This window comes from Nicotiana tabacum, chromosome 2 (assembly GCF_000715075.1).
Source record: "Nicotiana tabacum cultivar K326 chromosome 2, ASM71507v2, whole genome shotgun sequence".
Classification (NCBI taxonomy): domain Eukaryota; kingdom Viridiplantae; phylum Streptophyta; class Magnoliopsida; order Solanales; family Solanaceae; genus Nicotiana; species Nicotiana tabacum.
Window position 1 is genome coordinate 119,921,574 of NC_134081.1, and position 20,780 is coordinate 119,942,353.

At 35.4% G+C, this 20,780-nt stretch overlaps 1 protein-coding gene across 11 annotated transcripts; it reads right to left on the reverse strand.

Annotated features, from left to right (window-relative positions):
* Positions 1-229: 229 nt before the first annotated feature.
* Positions 230-17,694, reverse strand: LOC107769732 (uncharacterized). 11 transcript variants are annotated; one of them, XR_001644468.2, is made up of 7 exons: positions 17,531-17,677; positions 16,850-16,889; positions 6,639-6,749; positions 6,513-6,567; positions 4,849-4,889; positions 2,398-2,880; positions 230-470 (listed from the first exon to the last, which is right to left on the reverse strand). XR_001644468.2 is itself a non-coding variant. In XM_016588974.2 (5 exons), exons 1-5 carry the CDS (start codon positions 17,624-17,626, stop codon positions 379-381), a joined length of 327 nt encoding a protein of 108 aa, XP_016444460.1. In that variant the 5' UTR covers positions 17,627-17,693; the 3' UTR covers positions 230-378. The 11 variants fall into 11 exon arrangements, 5 of the variants coding, with proteins under 5 accessions (XP_016444460.1, XP_016444459.1, XP_075094556.1 ...); XR_001644473.2 differs by lacking the exons at positions 6,513-6,567; positions 6,639-6,749 and having other exon boundaries at positions 2,398-2,481; positions 17,531-17,691; XR_012702910.1 differs by lacking the exons at positions 16,850-16,889; positions 17,531-17,677 and having other exon boundaries at positions 2,398-2,455; positions 6,639-10,910.
* Positions 17,695-20,780: the final 3,086 nt, after the last annotated feature.

Here is a 20,780-nt window from a genome sequence, read left to right on the forward strand (position 1 = left end):
TCGTTATACATCCCTTTTAACGACAAGATTTTCCCTTCGCTAATTTGTTATACAGTCGTTAAAAGTCTTTAATGACAACAACTAATTTAGTCATTACAAGTACTTTTAGCGACCGTTATTCCCTTCGTTAGTTGTACTACTTTTAAGAACCAAATTTAAATTACGAAAATTTAAATTTTTAAATTTGATAAATAGAAATAAATATTTATATGATTTCATACACACCCAACAATACTTGAAAATAAACCAAATACTTGATATCTTTGTTAATACAAAGAACTAAAGTATCATATTTAACATAAACCAATCTGAATCGTATGACATCATTTTTAATAATTCCTAAAAGAGACATAAAATTGCAGCATATGTACAGTGTCTTTAAACCATCTCTAACAAAACATAAACCTCTTGTACTTCAACTTGCTCTACACTTTCATCAAGGATAGGTCTTCGGACTTCAAATGTTTGATCTGTTAACATAACAAATGTGTGCCAGTTTAGTAACAAAAAATAAAAAACTAAAGAAAAAAACAGATGTATGCCAATTTAATAAAGAAAGATCATATCTAGCTGTTAACATAACAAATTAAATTATTTTTCATAACAAGTGCACGCTTAAATAGAGGCAACTTCCAATTGAAACCCAAATCAGAATGACGCATAAATGGTGCGCGGGAGAAACTAGCTCATTGAGTAAATGCCAAACAGTTGACAAACAATGACATATTATCCGCCTAGCACACTACAAAATCACCTCATATCCACATAAAAAGATTAATGTAAAAACTAATCTGTAGCTTGGTTTCACCATTTTCTTTCCAATTTCAGGAAAGTCTAAATGACTGTGTCTCGACATTCAACCTTATGAACATACAAACCACATAAAATTCATATCTTAGAAGAAGAAAACAATACAGCAAAAGTAACAACACATGAAGGTTTTCTATTTCCCGTTCAGTATCGTTCATACCTTAAACTAATTGATTCTTGAATTAATGAACAATTTATACATAAAAAAGAAAGAGTTAAGCTGTTTGAAATAGTCAGAGCTGGGCAGAGAGACATGATATAACAACACTAGCTCATGCATCGGCATTAGCATTGGCAAACTCCAACAGCTCATCTTTATCCTCAATTCTTATCATTTTTCCCAACTATTCTTAGCATTGGCAACCTCCAACAGAAGGCTATCTGTTTACTAATTCTATTAAAGGCTACATTGATGGCCATAAACAAGAAATTTAAATAATACAAAGATTAGATGACACAACAGTGGACAATATCGTAGCGGAAAAATGATGCATTAAATTTTCTATGTCTATGTACAATGATCAGAAAACTGAGACATTAGAAGAGTTGCTGACTTTGCTTTGATAAAAGGAAACGCGAGTTATTTCCTTGAAGGGAAGGTGTTTTAATCAAGTGAAAGTACAACTTTAATTTGATATCTTTTCAGCTTTAATAGGAAATCCTCTGCTTCTTTTACATCCTCCAACACTTAATCTTATCTTTATGTACCTTAACTTTATTGTAAGTTTATTTTCTTAATCTCCCCAAATGTTGATCCAGGTTGCTGAATTTTGGTGGAGCAATTCCTGTTTCCTCTACCATGTGCAAAGAAGGAAGAGGGATGTGGTCGCATCTATAGGTGATGTCACGACCAGAGTTTATTGCTGAATTGTCTTTTTAATTTCTATTTAACATTTTTATTTTGGTTATTCAGAAAGTAGCTGAGGAGATATCACACAGGGAACAATTTTGCCCAGGTATTTAACTACAGTAATTGGTAACAGTTTAGCTGTCTTCAGACTTAACATACTGACAAGGAAGATAATGCGAATTGAATAAATTATTACTTTAGGATTTGTGGTAGCCATATTGTTCTATACTTTAACTGTCTTTTCCCCTTTTATCTTTGGTTGTTCCCCTAGATTTGCTTGAAATTTCCTGCCCTTTTCACCCTTTTCTAGGAAACTACGAGTGCTATCTCCACTATGAGATGAGATACAACCAGAGTCTGTGTGCGACGGATGACTTCTCCTCGGAGACTTCTACAGCAATTTGGCAACATAACAACCCAAGTTACTGAAAATGTTGTAGAAGTTTCTATGAATCACAATATCCTCTCTGCCTAGCCAGATATAATTCACATTTTTCATCTGCTAACACCATAAATAGTTCTTCAGGGTTAAATCTAGTTAAAAGGCATCTGAATTTGAACCAATGTTTTCATGTCCTACAAGTTCATATTCAATTAGCAGTCTACTGAATGAAATGATTTAGTTTCATGGTTCAGCCGGTAAACAACAACATTTATCACTTCGGCTGTCTGTTTCGGTACATGAATAAACTGTAATAATTTTATCATAGAATACAATAGGATTTCAAGCTACTAACCTGTTAAATGATTCAATCTGCTGCTCAATTGAAGATGGTGATGAAGGCAGATCAAATACTGCAATTGCAAGCTGTGCGTATTTACTGTCTAATACATCATATGGATGTTAGCCTTATGTAAGTATTGAGTAATAGTAAGATCTTTTTGCTTCAAGTTTTGGAATTGCATGTTAAAATTGAGAATCGTTGTGTTAAAAGGGAAAGATAAACAACTTTTAGGATCGGTCAGTCCCAGCACATTGTATATGTTTCAAATACAAGCCCCAAGAGTTTTTTCAGTCAGTTACTCAAGATCCAGGAGTTCAAGAACTGTTAATCATTATTAGTGCTGATCCTTTTGCTTTCAATATTTGACAAGAATTCCAATGGTATGATACTCAACCTCTATTCAGTACTTCCTTTAGTTTTCCTCTAAGAAACTAAGAGCCTAACATGAACACTCCTACCTCCTGCGTTCCACCTGCACTGTAGTACTGACACTAACTTCAAACCAAAGGGTATTGCTTTAGTTATATGAGCACTCTTACACAATTAACACTAGTAGAATACAACACATTCAGGAACAGTTTTTACAGGGGCATATCAAGACATTTAAATGACATGAAACACATGGGCACAGTGAATGAAGAGACTAAAGCATGACAAGCTCACAAAGATTGCACAACTCCAAATTTAGAGGTGGAAGAAATCTAGCAGGGAAGATAAGGAAATACTCGACCCAGTTAAGTTGCTCACAGGTTACTACACTAGCATTTGGATTTAGCAAACAGAGAATACATATTTAAACTAGCACCTACTAAAAATATATTATATTAATGTTCATATCAGGTACACACAGGATGAGCAATGTCTTTGGAAGGAAGTTGTCAATGCCAAACATGGAGTCCTGAATCATTTTTGCACTAAATTATCAAGAGCACCCAATGGAGTTGGTGTCTGGAAGAACATTTGTAAGCTACGGGAAGAATTCTCAGTGAACAAACACTTTGTAGTAGGGAATGGTCAACATATCAAGTTTTGGAAGGACAAGTGGTTTGCAGTCATGGTAGAAAGGGAATTCATATAGCAATTGGATGGCGTAATATCAAACCGATTAGGATCTCATTCTCACAAATTAATCTGTCACCATAAAGTTGAATCATGATTGTCCTTCATTATCTACACTATACTGATAGTGATACCACAAAAATTCTACAGCAAAACAAAATTCAACTGTTGCATTTGTTGTGAATGAACGATGTTCCCGCAATCATAACCTGAATCTCAAACTGCCAATCAGACTAATAGTTAAAGAAACACATCAAGCATATCAAAATTCTTAAATGGTAGTACAACAAATATTCCCAACTTGTCTCAAGGAAATATAAAACTTCAAACATGGGTAAGGCTCTAATTTGGACAAGTCTAATCATTTGAGCAGGTTATTAGAAAAATTACAAGGTGAATGAAAAAGGAAAGTCTAGTTCAGTTTGGTAAACAGAAAAGGAACAAAGAAATAGTTTACCCTTTAAACATAAAACAAAACTAAAAATTACTAACTGAACCTATTCCAACTACTAAAAGTACTCAGTCTATATCATTTTCATAACCTAGTTACCGGAGAAAAGGAGAAACAATTTCTATTGGACCTTGCTACTAATGATGTTGCCTTATAAAGGCGATGGAGGAGTACATCCATATGTCCAAGAACGAAGTGGGTAGGTTGCCCTGGATTTAGGACAGTACAGTAGTCACTTATGCGACTATTCAATTTTCAGCTATCAGCGGGTGTACTCAAGTAGATTAACAATAGTGGGTATTTATTTTTGCATTGTAATTTAAGCTCTTATTTGAAGAACTTGTCTAATTAAGTCAATTAGCAGAGCTGAACAGAGGCAGAAGCGTAGGCAATTGTGCACACAATCACAATTAATCATCGTGTTATAGACTATGTCGAGAATAGAAGTGGTACTTTAAACCTCTTTCAAGAGGGAAGATGAGTCTCTTATGACTTTAGAAGGACGATGCAGGTATCGCTTTATCATTAATAATAGAATGTTCAAAAAGACGAAGTCTGTAAGTCTCAAGTCATCTTAGTTTCATTTCATAACTTCTGTTTTCAGAATATTGATACTTTTACCTTAATAAAGCTAAGTTCAACAGCTACATTGATTGACAAATTTATCAGAAAGGCTTTTGTTTCACTGTTTTTTTTTCTAACACCAGATCCCAAATAGAGACAACGAAAAGCAGAGCTTCCTCATTCAAAGTGTGCACAGCAAAGTAAACACAAACAACATAAATTATATCATGAAATTATTAACGCCAAGAGCACAAATAACTTAACAATTGACACAAAGAACACTTCACTCATACTAATGACAGATACAAAATAATACTAGCTTTTATCAATCATGTACAAAATAATGGTTTATGCAAATTGATTGCGTTAAGTAAAATAGCATAACTAACCTTTTTAGGTTGACGGTGCTTGTAACTAAAATTCAGAGTTTCTGAAAATAAGGACAACAAATAACTTTGTTTTGTCAATAATGTACATGTAATCACGGATAAAAGAATTGCAGTACCACGTCGGTATAGGAAGTTACAAAACTAGGTGTAATAATCTCTGAACCAACAAACATTAATTAATATAACTTAGTAGTTCATAAACACCGTATGCAACAACATTATCACAAAGCACATGCAGTCACCTTTCATTTCGTGTTAATACGTTTAACACTCTACAAAATACAGCTACGTAGGAATATGACTTCATAGCTACACAGCAACGTCAACTATCATTGAACTGTCATGAATTAGAACCAGCAGTTAATCCATGAAAATTCACCTCCTTGAACTAGCTAACAAAATGCTATTTCAGTACCAAACCAGAAGCACCCAATATGGATCTAATCAAAAGCGCAATCCAACAACATACTGTTTTAGTGAACAAAGACTTTCCAACTAATTCATTATCAAGATATTCTCTTAAAGGGCAACTCTAAAACAAATTGAGAGAATCAGCAAGAAAGTTTTACTTAATTTTAAATGAATGAATTCGTAAAGAAATCAATTATCTAACCAAACAATTTATACCCCAAACTCAACGTATCCTTAAACGACTCATTTTGAAGCTCGATTCACAATTAATTAGATAAAATAGAAAGGGAGTGACACAAATAGACCTGTTAAGCCAAAACTTTCCTTAATAGCAATTGAAAAATCAGCAATTACACAGATTTTGACTCCAAAATTCAAGTAAGGAAAAAAACGACTAATTGAACTCGAAACCGTGAACGTCGTCCTCGAACAGTCACATCCGAACCCGCGAAACACCAACCAAACTCAAGCAAGATCCGTGAATGAAGATAAACTATATATATATATATATATATATATATATATATATATATATATATATATATATATTAGTTTTATATCTATGTATATGAAAGAAACTTAACCCCAAAATTAGAGGAGTAATAGTCGAAAATCAGAGAAGAAAACTTAAATCTTTGTATATCTCTTTTTGTATTTTTTTTTCTGAAATTCAAAACGCGAACATAAAATCTAAGAAGAAAACTTAAGAGCAGAGAAGAATTTTGCCCTTAAAACCCTAGCTTTTCACTCACTTTTTCTGTTCGAAATTAAAAATTGAATTTGAACAGCCATGGTTTGGAACTGAGGTTTCATCTAAACTAAAATTAACATAAAAAGGGTACAATTTCGAACCTTACCTTGATGAGAAGAAACTCGAAGTTGAGAAGTTGTTTTAATGGAGGTGACCAAAATTAGTGTTCACAACAAGAGAAATACGACAGGAGAAATAGCAGGTTTACCAAAATAAGTTTAGGGTTTTTTCCTTCTTTTTTGGGGGTGGTTGGCGATCCAGGTGTGGGTTTGGGAAAAAGAGGTAAATATTAGCGCCATTTTTTATTAATTAATTGTTTAACAACAGGCTATGTTATATTTTAAGGGCTAAATACTATCCCTCGTTAATATTGAGCTAATAATTAGTTTTAACGACCGGAAGAAAATTTGGTTGCTACAAGTACACTTATAACGACCGGATTTATATCCCTTCGTTAAGAAATGGTCATTAAAAATCAAATTTCTTGTAGTGATAGATATACCTGATAATAGCGTACAACCCTAGGATGTTGTACAGCTGCAAGTATTTTCACCTCCCTATGAAAAACAAACATTTTTAGTTTGAAAACGTACAATAAAGTTTTCTTATGCTAAACAAACAATATTACCTTAATTTTTCCTGAAGCTGCTGATCATTAAAAGGTATCTTCTTCACAGCATACAAAGACTCGTCAAGTCTATGCTTGCATTGATAAACAATTGCGAATCCACCTTTCTTCCTTCGGAAGGAAACATGTTTATGATTGTTCAGAAAGCAAATATAAGATACACCAACCTTTTGAAGGTTATAAACTTCTATGAGAGTTTGAAAAAAGATATAAGATACACCAGTCATTTCAAGGTTTGTAATACCCATCACTCAATCATCTAGAAATTATCAAATTAGGAATTAAGACTCCTGTACTTGGAAAAGTACCAGCAAATTAATTTCCTTGTTGAGCATGGTTTTATGTCAAATCCTTCCCATTTCTATATGAAGCACCACTTGACATAATTTACTCAAACTAAGATCTCGGAGAAACATCTTCAAAGTAGCATTCTCTTGTTCCTTTCTGGTAAGATTCTCATTAGCTTTGATTCTATGATCAATCTTCCTAATCTCACTTAAATTGTTTTATTCCACAAAAGCTCTTAATTTACTCATTGCTTCATATGCCAAATTCTTATACCCAAAACCTAGCATATAATTAAACCACAAAAATTTATGGGTTTTGACCAAAGACCCAGAAATATGATTTTTGAAAATTGAACTAGTCTGGTATTTTGATGAAACCTAGTCGATAGTATTAACTAACTTGGGCCTTCCTTTGGGGGCTAATCACAAAGCTGAGTTTAAAATCATAGTACATGGTAAAGATACGTAGGCTGACTCGATCACGTTTAACATGGTTTTGGTTGGTGGCATATCATGCTATACTTTGACTATTATGCCAACGTTGTGAAGTTGACATTCCAAATGAGCTACACTATGTTAAAGGGTGCTTCAGTGGTGCCTTCGAGCAAGATCATGTAATAAATTAAAACTCAGTGGATGATCAGTAAAGGTTGTCTTGGATTCATACTACAGTCCAAGACACTCGAGTTGAGACTCCAACTCTCGGCAGAGACCCTGTTGTTAGTGTATACCCAAATATTGTTCCCAAATGATCTACTGTGTTTGCCAGCCGATAGGGAGATGGTTAGCACCGGGTACATAGCCTTTCTTAATCCCCATATCGGATGGCTCTAGCCGAGCTAAGGGAGGTTGGAAAAGCATCTACAAGACCTGCTTTATAAGTGGTTCATCAGAGCGAGTGTTTCACCTCAAGGTACACCAATTCTATCTGTGATAAAGAAAGATGGTCCACTACAGATATGCCTTGACTATCGACAACTGAACTAGATGGTCATAAAGAACAAACATCCATTGCCTCACATTGATGACTTGTTCGACTAGTAACAAGGAGTTATGCACTGTTCTAAGATTAATTTAAGATTGGACTATCATCAGTTGAGGATTAAGAGTGATAATATTCCTAAGATAACTTTCAGGGCCACAGAGGGGCATTATGAGATTCTTCTGATGTCCTTAGAGATTACCAACACACTAACAACCTTTATGAACCTCATAAACAGAGTGTTCAAATCGTTTCTTGACCCTTTCATGATCGTGTACATCAATGATATCTTGGTCTATCCCCGCAACTAAAGGAAAAATGAAGAGAATTTGAGGCTAGTCCTACAAACACTAAGGGGTCATTTTGTTCAATACCAGGATATTCCAAGATTATAATCCTCGGGTTATAACTAGGATTATAACCTCGATAACTTATCTTACCTTTTATATGGGATAAGTTATACCAGGATTTTGGTATAAAAATAATACCGATTTTAGCTAATACCTCCAACCAAACACGGAATAAATTTAACCCAAAACTTATATCGGGACAACCCACCTAATCCCTTCAACCAAATGACCCGTAAGAGAACAAAAGTTTTATGCCCACTAAAATATTTAGCTTTGAAATTTGAGAACCGGAGATGACAAGGTTGAATGGAACTCATAAAGAGCAATCTAGCTTTGAAATTTTAAATAAAGGACTTAGGCCCACTAAAATATTTGATTGGCATGAAGGTAGCTCGATCGAAAAAGGCAATTACAGTATCACAAAGGAAATATGTGATTAACTTACTCAAGAAGAATAGAATGAGAAAGAGCGTGTCTTGCTTAGCTAAATTTAAGTAGCTTTTAAGCGTGTTGAAATGCATTTTTAAGGGCTAGAGCTGGTTTGGTGAATAAGCATATACGTGTGCGGATATAAGTGTTGAACCAAAAAAAAGCAGCTGATGTTTTAGGTGAAAAAAAGCTGATAAGCACTTTTTCTTTTAAATGACTGAAATATCATTAAATCTGTCAACACTATAAAGGAGCTCACTACTGTAATATTTTAATTTTAAATTTTAATTCAAATACAAACTAATTTATGTCTCAATTCACTTCAAGTTATAAATTGATTAGATAAAATTATGTTTAAGTGACAAACATTCACGATGTGATTACAACTGCTCATGAAATGAAAGTACAAACTGAAGACTGATATGTAAACTTGTGATTCTGTTTTTTCAGCAAACATGTAGCGTGCAAAAGTGCGAAAACTGTCCCCCTTTTAGAACCATATGTAGATAAGTAGTACACTGGAACTCTGGAAGTAATCTTTTATTGGAAAATAGGTGAAAACAAAGACACAAAGAAAAAGTAAAAGCATTCTAAAATATCTAACATGTACAGAAAAGAGACTTTTCTTTGTATCTTTTTTTTTTTATGAAGTAAGTTGTTTCATTAACAAAAGTCATCTAGGGGATGTAACGTTACAAGGAAATTGAAAGGCATAAATAGTACTAAATGTTAGTCCCTCTACATCTTGTCATTCTAAAGACAAAGGAGCTAACAAAATCCATTAATTGGTCAGTACTGATTACAGTAGCTAACTTAGTCCAGCAAAAAAGATTGAGTAAGCATTTAGCTTTGAGAGAGTGATTTGGAGTTAAGATTCCATCAAAACATCTGCTATTCCTCTCATTCCATAAACACCAAAAAATAGCAGCAGGGATCATCAACCAGATCTTTTTGATGGTCTTATCAACTCTCCATAAACTCCAGCTCATGTGTGCATCTCTCAAATTCTGTGGCATGACCCACTTCAAACCAGAAAGACAGTAGAACATGTTCCAGAGGTCGGTGGCCACTGGGCAGTGCAAAAATAGGTGGTTGACAGTTTCCTCATTCTCCATACAGAGGTAGCATCTATTGACCAACTGAAAACCTCTTCTGTTTAGGTTGTTGTGTGTTAAACATGCCTCATTGAGCGCAATCCAGTTATGACAAATGACTTTAATAGGTAGCTTAGTCTTAGCCTTTTCTTTGTATCTTTCTGCAACTAAGCTGTAATTGACTTTTGAGGGACAAAAGAGAACACACATAATATACAATTTAAAATCAATAATGGTGTCAGCGAGCATTTGTCCGTCGATGGAGAGATGGAAGGATGAGAAATCAACATAGGACAGGTAGTGCATTTCAGAAACGAGTGGAGTTAGGAATTTTCATGGTGAAGGATATTTTTGAATTATAAGAAAGTGTGAGGGATAGCAATGTAAAATACTTGGTCAAATTTAAAGAGCTTTTAACTAAAAAGTCATAAGTGAGGGTCCAATCTATGGTTTTTGGCTTGTTTTGGCTTAAAAGCATATTTGGTGTACATCAAAACAAGTCGAAAAGTGCTTTTAAGCTGTACCAAAAGCTAGTTGGCAAACTTACCTATCACATGAATGGCATGATATAGCATTCGCCGCGAGTCTAAGTCAATTATGAATTCACCCTATGAAGAGAATCTTGCCACAGCCTACCATATCCTGATATACTTGAAGAATTCTACGGGAAAATGCTATATTTCGGAAGAAATGCACACGTATTGAAGCACACATACTGACTAAACAGGATCCATTTTGGTAAGAAGGTCCACATTAGATTATTATACATTCATATGGCAAAACCTAGTAACTTGAAGAAGCATATAACAAAATGCAGTAGCCCGCATCAGTACTAAAGCAGAATATAGATCTACGGCACATAGAATATGTAAACTGGTGTGGCTTAAGTGAATTTTGGAGGAACTAAGAAGAACATAGAGTATGCCTATGAAACTGTACGGTGACAACCACGCAGCCATCAGCATTGCTCACAATCTTGTTCAACAGGGTAGAACAAAATATATTGAAATTGGCAAACACTGTTGGGAATAAACCCCTACAGAAATAATATTTACGGTAATAAAAGCGGAATAATAACGTAGCACCGAGATGCGGTAATTAACAAGAATAAAAGAGTAACAACACCGCCAAGATTTTTACGTGAAAAATCCTTTTGAATAAAGGAAAAAACCACGGCCCCGAGAGGAGCAACTGATATCACTATAGCAAGAAATTTTACACTTTGTAGGTCCGAGTAAAATACTCCAAAGACCACTACAACACTCAAAAGAAATAACCCTCTTTTGATATTCCCACCTCACTACAATATCGCTCACTCTCTATTTTTCTCACAGACTATTTTCTTATACCTTGTCTGTGAAACCTCACTCTTTCTTTCTCTCTTTGTTGGTGTGTAGAAATGAGAGTTGAAGCTCTCCTTTTATAGCCGAAGTCTCACTCTCTAAAGCCTACTATATTTGACAATTTACACGCACTTTTCCTTCTTTTTCTTCAATGTTGACAATTCAACAAAGTTGGCTACCAAACCGAAGAAATTAAACAAAGTTGGCTACCAAACCAAAGAAATTTTCCTTAGGCACATGCCTATTACTTTGGCTTTTGAATTTGATGGACCCCATAAATCTCCCCCTCCAGTATCATTCATCTAGAGGAGGTAGCACTGTCTTCTAGTTTGAGTGCATGCCGACAAGTTCTTTGCATAGCTCGAACTTGTCTCGTGCTACCACCTTGGTTAGCACATCTGCGAGATTCTCAATTGTAGAAATCCTCAAAACTTTTAGAGATTCATTCTCTACTATTTCTCGAATCCAATGATATTTCACGTCGATGTGTTTGGTCCTTGCATGGTACATGGAGTTCTTGCTAAGGTCTATTGCACTTTGACTGCCACAATAGACGACATACTCCTTCTGATGCAATCCAAGCTCTTGAAAGAACCGTTTCAACCATATCATCTCCTTGCCAGCTTCAGTAGCGGCAATATGCTCTGTTTCAGTTGTAGAGAGTGCGACACACTTCTGCAACCTCGACTACCATGATATAGCTCCCCCTGAAAATGTAAACAAATATCTAGTAGTGGATTTTCTGTTATCAATGTCACCTGCCATATCGGCATCTGTATAGCCCTTCAAGATTGGATCAGATCCTCCAAAACACAAACAATCTCCCGCGGTACCTCTCAGGTACCTGAGTATCCACTTGACTGCTTTCCAATGTTCCTTTCCAGAATTTTTAAGGAATCTGCTAACAACACCAACTACATGAGTAATATCAGGTCTGGTGCATACCATTGCATACATCAAGCTTCCGACTGCTGAACAATGAGGAACTCTAGCCATGTTCCCTTTCTCATCCACTGTTGTAGGACACATCTTCTTGCTCAACTTCAGATGACCGGCAAAAGATGTGCTGACTGGCTTAGCATTCTTCATGTTGAAGCATTCCAGTATACGTTCAATGTACTTCTCCTGAGACAGCCACAACTTTCTGCTTGTTTGCTCTCGAACTATCTTCATACCCAAAATTTATTGTACTGGGCCCAATTCCTTCATATCAAATGACTTGGACAAATCTCCCTTCAACTTTGCGATCAGCCCCTTGTCTTTTCCTACAATTAACATGTCGTCCACATACAACAATAATATAATAAATTTATTCTCAGAAAATCTTTTGAAGTATACACATGGATCAGAATAGGTTTTTATGTATGTTTGACTTTTCACGAATGAGTCAAACTTCATATACCACTGCTTTGGTACCTGCTTCAATCCATAAAGACTCTTATTCAATTTGCACACCATGTGTTTCTTTTCAGCTACTTCAAATCCTTCTGGCTGCTCCATATAAATCTCCTCTTCCAAATCTCCATGAAGAAATGCAGTTTTCACATCCAACTGCTCCATTTCAAGATCTAGGCTAGCTGCTAAGCTCAAAATTGTTCGAATAGAAGTCATTTTGACAAAATGTAAAAAACATTCGTCAAAATCAATACCTTTCTTCTGTTCGAAGCCTTTTACCACCAATCGAGTTTTGTATCTGGCCAGCTTGCCATTTCCATCTTTCTTGAGTTTAAAGACTCATTTGCATTTGAGTGGTCTTTTTCCCTTTGGAAGTTCAACCAGCTTGTACGTGCCATTTTTCTGTAGAGATTCTATCTCCTCTTGCATGGCTTTCATCCACTGGTTCTTTTCTAAATGAGACAGCACCTCCCTTTATGGCTCCCCTTCATCACTGATGAGGACATACTCTGTGGAAGGGTACTTGCATGACTCTACCATTGGCCTCTCTGATCTTCTCAGAGGTTGAGGTTGTTCTTCTTCCTGAGTGGGGTACTCCACTTGCTCGACATCATCATCAAGTTGCTCCCCCTGCTCAATAACCTCACCAGGTTGCTCCCCCTGCTCGGCAACCTCGTCGGTCCTATTTTTTGCACTTGTGGGATTGTTAGAAGTAGAAGGAATAGTAACAAGGTTAGGAATTATACCATTCTTGGCATTTTCTGGCATATAATCAGCAGTTCCAACTTCACTTTCTCAGAAGACTACATCTCTGCTTCTGATGACCTTCTTCTTTACAGGATCCCACAATCTGCATCCGAACTATTCATCTCCATATCCGATGAATATGCAGGGAACAGATTTATCATCCAGCTTTGTTCTCTGCTCCTTTGGTACATGTGCAAAAACTCTGCAACCGAACACCTTCAGAAGCGAGTAGGATACCTCGGTGTTGGTCCAAACTCTCTCTGGGATATCAAACGCCAACGGAACTGATGAACTCCTACTGATCAGGTAACAGGTTGTTTGAACTGCTTCACCCCAGAATGACTTAGGCAGTTTAGCCATTCTGAGCATGCTTCTCACCTTCTCCACAATGGTGCGGTTCATCCTTTCGGCTATGTCATTGTGTTGTGGGGTTCCAGGAATTGTCTTTTCATGTCTAATCCTATGGCTCGAACAGTACTATTCAAATTCCCTTGAAGTGTACTCACCTCCATTGTCACTTCGGAGACGTTTTAGCTTTTGGCCTATCTCCCTTTCCACGAGAGTATGAAACTTCTGGAAAACTTGAAACACCTGATCTTTGGCTTTCAAAATATAAACTCATAATTTTCGTGAAGCATCATCAATAAAAGTAACAAAATATTTGTTACCGCCCATCGATTCAATTTCCATTGGACCACAAACATTAGAATATACTAAATCAAGTATATTCAATTTTCTTCCAGACGATGTCTGAAATGAGACTCTATGCTGCTTACCAAATAAACAGTAGTCACAAGGTTTTACCGTTGTACCTTTGGCATAAGAAATGAGTGATTTCTTGGCAAGAATCTGCAATCCCTTCTCGCTCATATGACCCATTCTTTTGTGCCACAAATCTACAGAAATCTCATCTTGTGCCGCGTTCAATTCACCTTGGCATATTTCTGCATTTGTCATGTACAACGTGCCACGAGCAACTCCCTTTGCAATCACCAATGATCCCTTGGTGAGTCTCCACTTTTGATTTGCAAAATAGTTCTCGTATCCATCTCCGTCTAAAGCAATTCCCGAGATCAAGTTCATCCGCAAATCAAGTACATGTCGCACGTCCTTTAGAACCAATGTGCATCCAACATTTGTGTTGATACAAATGTCACTAATCCCCGCAATCTTTGAGTAACTTGTGTTACCCATTCTCACAATGCCGAAATCACTTGCTACAAATCTGCAAAAAAGATCTCTTACCAGTGTGGCATGGTAAGATGTTGTATCAATCACCCATTCCGACTCTGAACCTGATAAGTGCATGCATTACTCTTCCTCGTTTATAAAGAGGACAACATTATCATTGTTTTGCACCATGGCGGTTGTGTTGTCGTCGTTCTTCTGGCCACTAGTTTCACCTTTGTCCTTCCTTGGATTTGGGCAATCGTTTTTGAAGTGACCTGGTTGATCACAATTGTACCAATTTCTAACTCTTGATTTGGATAGGTTCTTAGACTTCCCACGAGCTCCGGATCTACCATAGTTGCTCGAACTCCTTTGATAACTCCTGCCTCTACCTTCTGTGATGAGAGCATGTCCTTGATTTTAAGGCTTCTTTCTCATCTTCTCATTGAGTAGGAGAGCCGATGTGACATCTTTCAACTCAATAGTAGTCTTACCGTGCAGGATGGTTGTTGCCAAATTATCGTACGAAGATGGCAACGAGTTCAACAACAAGATGACTTTATCTTCTTCCTCGATTTTCACTCTGAGGTTGACGAGCTGTGTGATTAGTCCGTTAAACACATTTAAATGAGACAAAAAATTCGTACCTTCACCCATGTGTAGGGCGTATAACTGCTTCTTCAGGTACAATTTATTTGTCAGCGTTTGGGACATGTATAGACTTTCCAACCTTGTCCAAATGCCACATGTTGTGTCTTCATCAATGATGTTATTTACCACATCATCTAATAAGTGCAACCGGATTGCACTAGCAGCCCTTTCATCCAACTCAGCCCAATAAATGACTGAAATATCCTTAAATATGTCAACACTATAAAGGAGCTCACTACTGTAATATTTTAATTTTAAATTTTAATTCAAATACAAACTAATTTATGTCTTAATTCACTTCAAGTTATAAATTGATTAGATAAAATTATATTTGAGTGACAAACATTAACGATGTGATTACAACTGCTCATGAAATGAAAGTACAAACTGAACACTGATATGTAAACTTGTGATTCTGTTTTTTCAGCAAACATGCAGCGTGCAAAAGTGCGAAAACTGTCCCATTTTAGAACCATATGTAGATAAGTAGTACACTGGAAGTAATCTTTTATTGGAAAATAGGTGAAAACCAATCCAGTTATGACAAATGACTTTAATAGGTAGCTTAGTCTTAGCCTTTTCTTTGTATCTTTCTGCAACTAAGCTGTAATTGACTTTTGAGGGACAAAAGAGAACACACATAATATACAATTTAAAATCAATAATGGTGTCAGCGAGCATTTGTCCGTCGATGGAGAGATGGAAGTATGAGAAATCAACATAGGACAGGTAGTGCATTTCATAAACGAGTGGAGTTAGGAATTTTCATGGTGAAGGATATTTTTGAAATTATAAGAAAGTGTGAGGGATAGCAATGTAAAATACTTGGTCAAATTTAAAGAGCTTTTAACTAAAAAGTCATAAGTGAGGGTCCAATCTATGGATTTTTGGCTTGTTTTGGCTTAAAAGCATTTTTGGTGTTTGCCAAACATCAAAACAAGTCGAAAAGTGCTTTTAAGCTGGTTTAACCAGTTTTTAAGGCAATCCAAACACCCTCTAAATGAAAGCCAGCTAAAAAGCAATTGATAAGCATAGAAGGAAAGTCGGCGGATACAGCACCGTACCAAAAGCTAGTTGGCAAACTTACCCATCACATGCATGGCATGATATAGCATGTGCCGCGAGTCTAAGTCAATTATGAATTCACCCTATGAAGAGAATCTTGCCACAGCCTACCATATCCTGATATACTTGAAGAATTCTACAGGAAAATGCTATATTTCGGAAGAAATGAACACGTATTGACGCATACATACTGACTGAGCACATTAGATTATTATACATTCATATGGCAAAACCTGGTAACTTGAAGAAGCATATAACAAAATGCAGTAGCCCGCATCAGTACTAAAGCAGAATATAGATCTACGGCACATGGAATATGTAAACTGGTGTGGCTTAAGTGAATTTTGGAGGAACTAAGAAGAACAGAGACTATGCCTATGAAACTGTACGGTGACAACTACGCAGCCATCAGCATTGCTCACAATCTTGTTCAATAGGGTAGAACAAAATATATTGAAATTGACAAACACTTCACAAAGGAGAAGGTTGGAGCTGGAGTTATTTGAATGCCATCTATTCCGAATTCACAACGAGTGGCTGATATCCTTACTAAAGGATTATTCAAACCATACTTCCTATCAGGCTCTCCAATCTAATTCAAGGTTCAGTCATTATAAACGCATAGAAAATTTTGATTTGAAAAAGTGTCGAAATTAGGAAAGAAATTGTAAAAAATGACTTGAAAAGAACTATTTTACCCAACAGCTCTTTCTCCTCGAAATCTTCAGTGTATCGACCCTGCGTAACAACACATAAAGATTCAGCTAGAGACTAAAAAACAAAAAAGCAATAGCAGGCAACACTAAGCTGGATATCTAAATTTTCGGCTCTTCCAGGTTTTAACATGAAAAAAGCTAACGTTTGTTACAGTAGTTAATGCTATTGGTCGTCTTTTTTTTTTTTTTATAATTTTAACTTTCCGAATATTTCGTCGAGTAGAAGAACTGAGTCAGGGAGCTAGAATCCACTAAAACCTTTTACTCTATACCTGGTTTGGCAGGATTGAACCCTCCTTGGGTGACCCAAGTCACACCCATATTCTCTTTCCCCTTTCAATTAGAACCCTTCTTCAGTGACCACCAATAAAACCCACATTTAATATTTTGCTGAAAATTTTCGAGAATTCGACGGAGAGATATAGAACCAAACTGAGTTTTTACTTTAGGCGACTTTTGCCGTTCGGCTTTGCAAGGAAAAAGAAGGAAACAGTACGCTACTTAACATTATTGGATCAAATTCCTAATTGTGCCATATATTTGGTACAGAAATTGCTAGAATGCATGAAAATATGTGGAAGAATATACTACTTCACAATCACAAGCAATTTTCAAAAATGCAGAGTTCATACAGTGAAAACAATAATAAAGCATAGCTCATACCATAATAATCGGTCTCTGATCTGAAACAAGGGAAGTGGTGAGAGTGAGTGCTTTCTTCAGTGTTTTAAAGGAAGTACTGGCGTTAAGTGAATACATGCACCCGGGAGAGAATGGAGTTTTTATCCCAAATTGTCCCTTATTTTACCATTGTGTAAGTTTACTTTGTATTTTATCTATTGCCACGACACTTATTATCATTTATGTTTGCTAAACTTGATCACGTTTAGTCAATTTAACAAAAGATCTAAAGTGAGAGCTAAAAACTAATTGTGATTCATTGAGTTAACTGGGTAAAGAAATTTTTAATACTCAAATTTTGCAAAACCGATGTAATGAATCTAAACTTGTTTAACGGGCCGGGTTGACCTGGTTTCGGACCGGACCGAATGGAAGGGGGTCGGGTAGGGCTGGGTTTGGGGGCTTAGGGAGTTGATCCGTATATATTTTTTTACCGGTTAATTAGATCGGTCAAACCCGGTCAATAAAAATTAATGTTGAACCGGTTAACCGGACCGGACCGGTTGAGAAAAATAGTGACCGGTCGGTCACCAATCCTGGCCGGTTATCAAGTTTTTAAAATCGAGCTTAACGGGTCCGGGCCCATCCGGTGAAAAATTGAACCGGAACGTTTCCGGGCCTAAGGGCCCGACCCGGCCCACCTCTTTGTCACCTTTAAGATTGTAGAAACAAGTGTGATAATTTTAAAAATAAAAAATAAAAAAAATAGTCGTTGAACCGGGCCGGGCTGGGCTATTTAACCGGTTCGATAGTAATTTTTATTGATCGGGTTTGACCGGTCCGGTTAACCGGTAAAAAAATATATACTGACCAACCCCCAAACCCAACCCTACCCGGTCCCCTTCCACCGGGTCAGTCTGGTTTACAACCAGTCTAGGCCGGTCCGGAACTGGGTCAATCCGACCCGTTAAACAGGTTTAGGTTCATTACATTGGTTCTGTAAAATTTGAGTTCTGAAAGTTTCTTTACCCAGTTGATTCAGTGAAATCATTGTTAGTTTTTAGGTCTCCCTTTGGGTCTTTTGTTAAATGAACTAAACATGTTCAAGTTTAGCAAACTTAAAAAATAATAAGTGCTCAAGGCAATAGATAAAAAATAAAAGTAGACTTAACCCCAAAGATAAGAGACAATATTGGCTAAAAATTCAGAGAGAATGTGCAGGTGAGCACGTGAGATGGTTTTTGAAGTTTGTTGTGAGTGTGATGTTGGCGTTTGTGAAGCCTTTCTTTCACCTTTTTTCGTTTTTCCGTGCTTTTCTATTTTATTATAAAATAAAAATTACAAAATGATAGAAACGTAAAGTTTTTTTTTTTCCCTTAGAAACGTATAGTATCATTTTTATTCTAACAACTTTTGATTTCCTAAAAGTATTAATTACTCGTAGACAGAAAAAGAGAAGGATAGGCCATTTGTTATTTTATTTATATAATAACTAAATTAATTTTTATTTTATTTTATTATATTATTATTGCTAGTTTGTTACTTTATTTTTATTATTTCTTGAGCCGAATGTCTATCGGATCTCTACCTCCACAAGGTAGAAGTAAGGTCTGCGTATACATCATACTCCCCAGATCCCACATGTGAGATTACACTAATTACACTGAACTTGTTGTTGTTGTTGTAATAACTAAATTAGTTTGTTTTGTGATTTTATTTCTTCAAAAGTAAAAATGACTAATGATAGATTAGAAAATAAGGTAAAACTCGTGAGAATTTACGTTGAGCCAAAGACTGGACGGATAATTTATTCCTACTTAATTGCTAACTGGACCCACCAGAATACTTTAGTAAATTATAAGTGCACGACATGGATTATAATTTCTCAGGGCTTAATTCATCCCCTCACTGTCTTTACAATATTTGCTTCTTGTGTCATTATAATATGTTATTTGCTTCTTTACTTTCTTTTCATTTCTTTATATATATATATATATATATATATATATATATATATATATATAATTCATCTACTCACTATCTTTACACTATTTGCTTCTTGTGTCATTATATATATATAAAGAAGCAAATAACATATTATAATGACACAAGAAGCAAATATTGTAAAGACAGTGAGGGGATGAATTAAGCCCTGAGAAATTATAATCCATGTCGTGCACTTATAATTTACTAAAGTATTCTGGTGGGTCCAGTTAGCAATTAAGTAGGAATAAATTATCCGTCCAGTCTTTGGCTCAATAGGAAATGGTCATGATATCATTGAAGAATGACGTCATCCACGACAAATTGTACAAAGAACTGGAGGGGAACTTCTTTAACAGAGCAGAATACTTTACACTTTCTCAACATGACCAAGGGAGTTAGGGAGGGAAGGGAAAGAAAAGTAAGAGTATAGAGAAATATGAGAAAGAGTACTTATACTAAAGTAAAAATATAAATAAACTTTTTGATTGGTTTAGTTTTCTTTTCTTAATTCAATTGTTTAATGCATAAATATTAAGAGCCCGTTTGGACATAAAAAAAATTTCTTTTTTTCAAAAATTTTTTACTTTTTTCGAAATCAGCGTTTGTTCATAAAATTTCTAATTTTCACTTGAAAATGCATTTTGTAATTTTTCGAAATTTTGAAAAACTCCAAAAAGTTATTTTTCAAAAATTTCACTCATATTACTCACAAAACTTCAAAAATAACCCAAAATTATATTCACTTTTTTTTTGAAATTTTACAAATCTTATGTCCAAACGCCCATTAAGTGTAGAAATATACTGAGTATGTTGTTATTGTTGTTGTTAATGCATAAATATTAAGTATGAAAAGGGATAAATACTTTATTTTAATTTTCAATTATGTAATTATTTAATTTCATAATTTTGATCACAAAATTTCTACTCAATCTCTTATCATTTGAAGAGTAATATAGTAATATTTTCTAGCATAAAAAGAATTTATTTTCACGAAATTAACTTTTCATCTAATACAAAAAGAGAAGTTTTGGAACATTATATAAAATTTGTAAATTTGAATTTAGTTATGTTACATAGAAATCAAACATGGAAGTAAAGAAGATGAAATGGTATAATTAAATTTGTTATTTAATTCTCACATTATTACACTGTTACTCGATGAGAGATGCTGCGGTTTAACTTCCAAATATGGAGGGCACAAGTACTAAAATGAAATAAGACCATATTGAATAACAAAAAGTAGAGAATATAGGGTGTGTTTGGCACGAAGGAAAATATTTTTTAATTTTTCCATGTTTTGTTGGTT

Excerpts from the sequence above, each read along its gene's own strand:
- LOC107769732 (XM_016588973.2), bottom strand. The coding sequence starts at position 17,626 with ATGTATTCACTTAACGCCAGTACTTCCTTTAAAACACTGAAGAAAGCA. Across the intron at positions 16,890-17,530 it reads ATCAGAGACCGATTATTATG|GGTCGATACACTGAAGATTT; the intron begins GTATGAGCTATG and ends GTTGTTACGCAG. Across the intron at positions 2,486-4,848 it reads AGCACCGTCAACCTAAAAAG|ACAGTAAATACGCACAGCTT; the intron begins GTTAGTTATGCT and ends ATGATGTATTAG.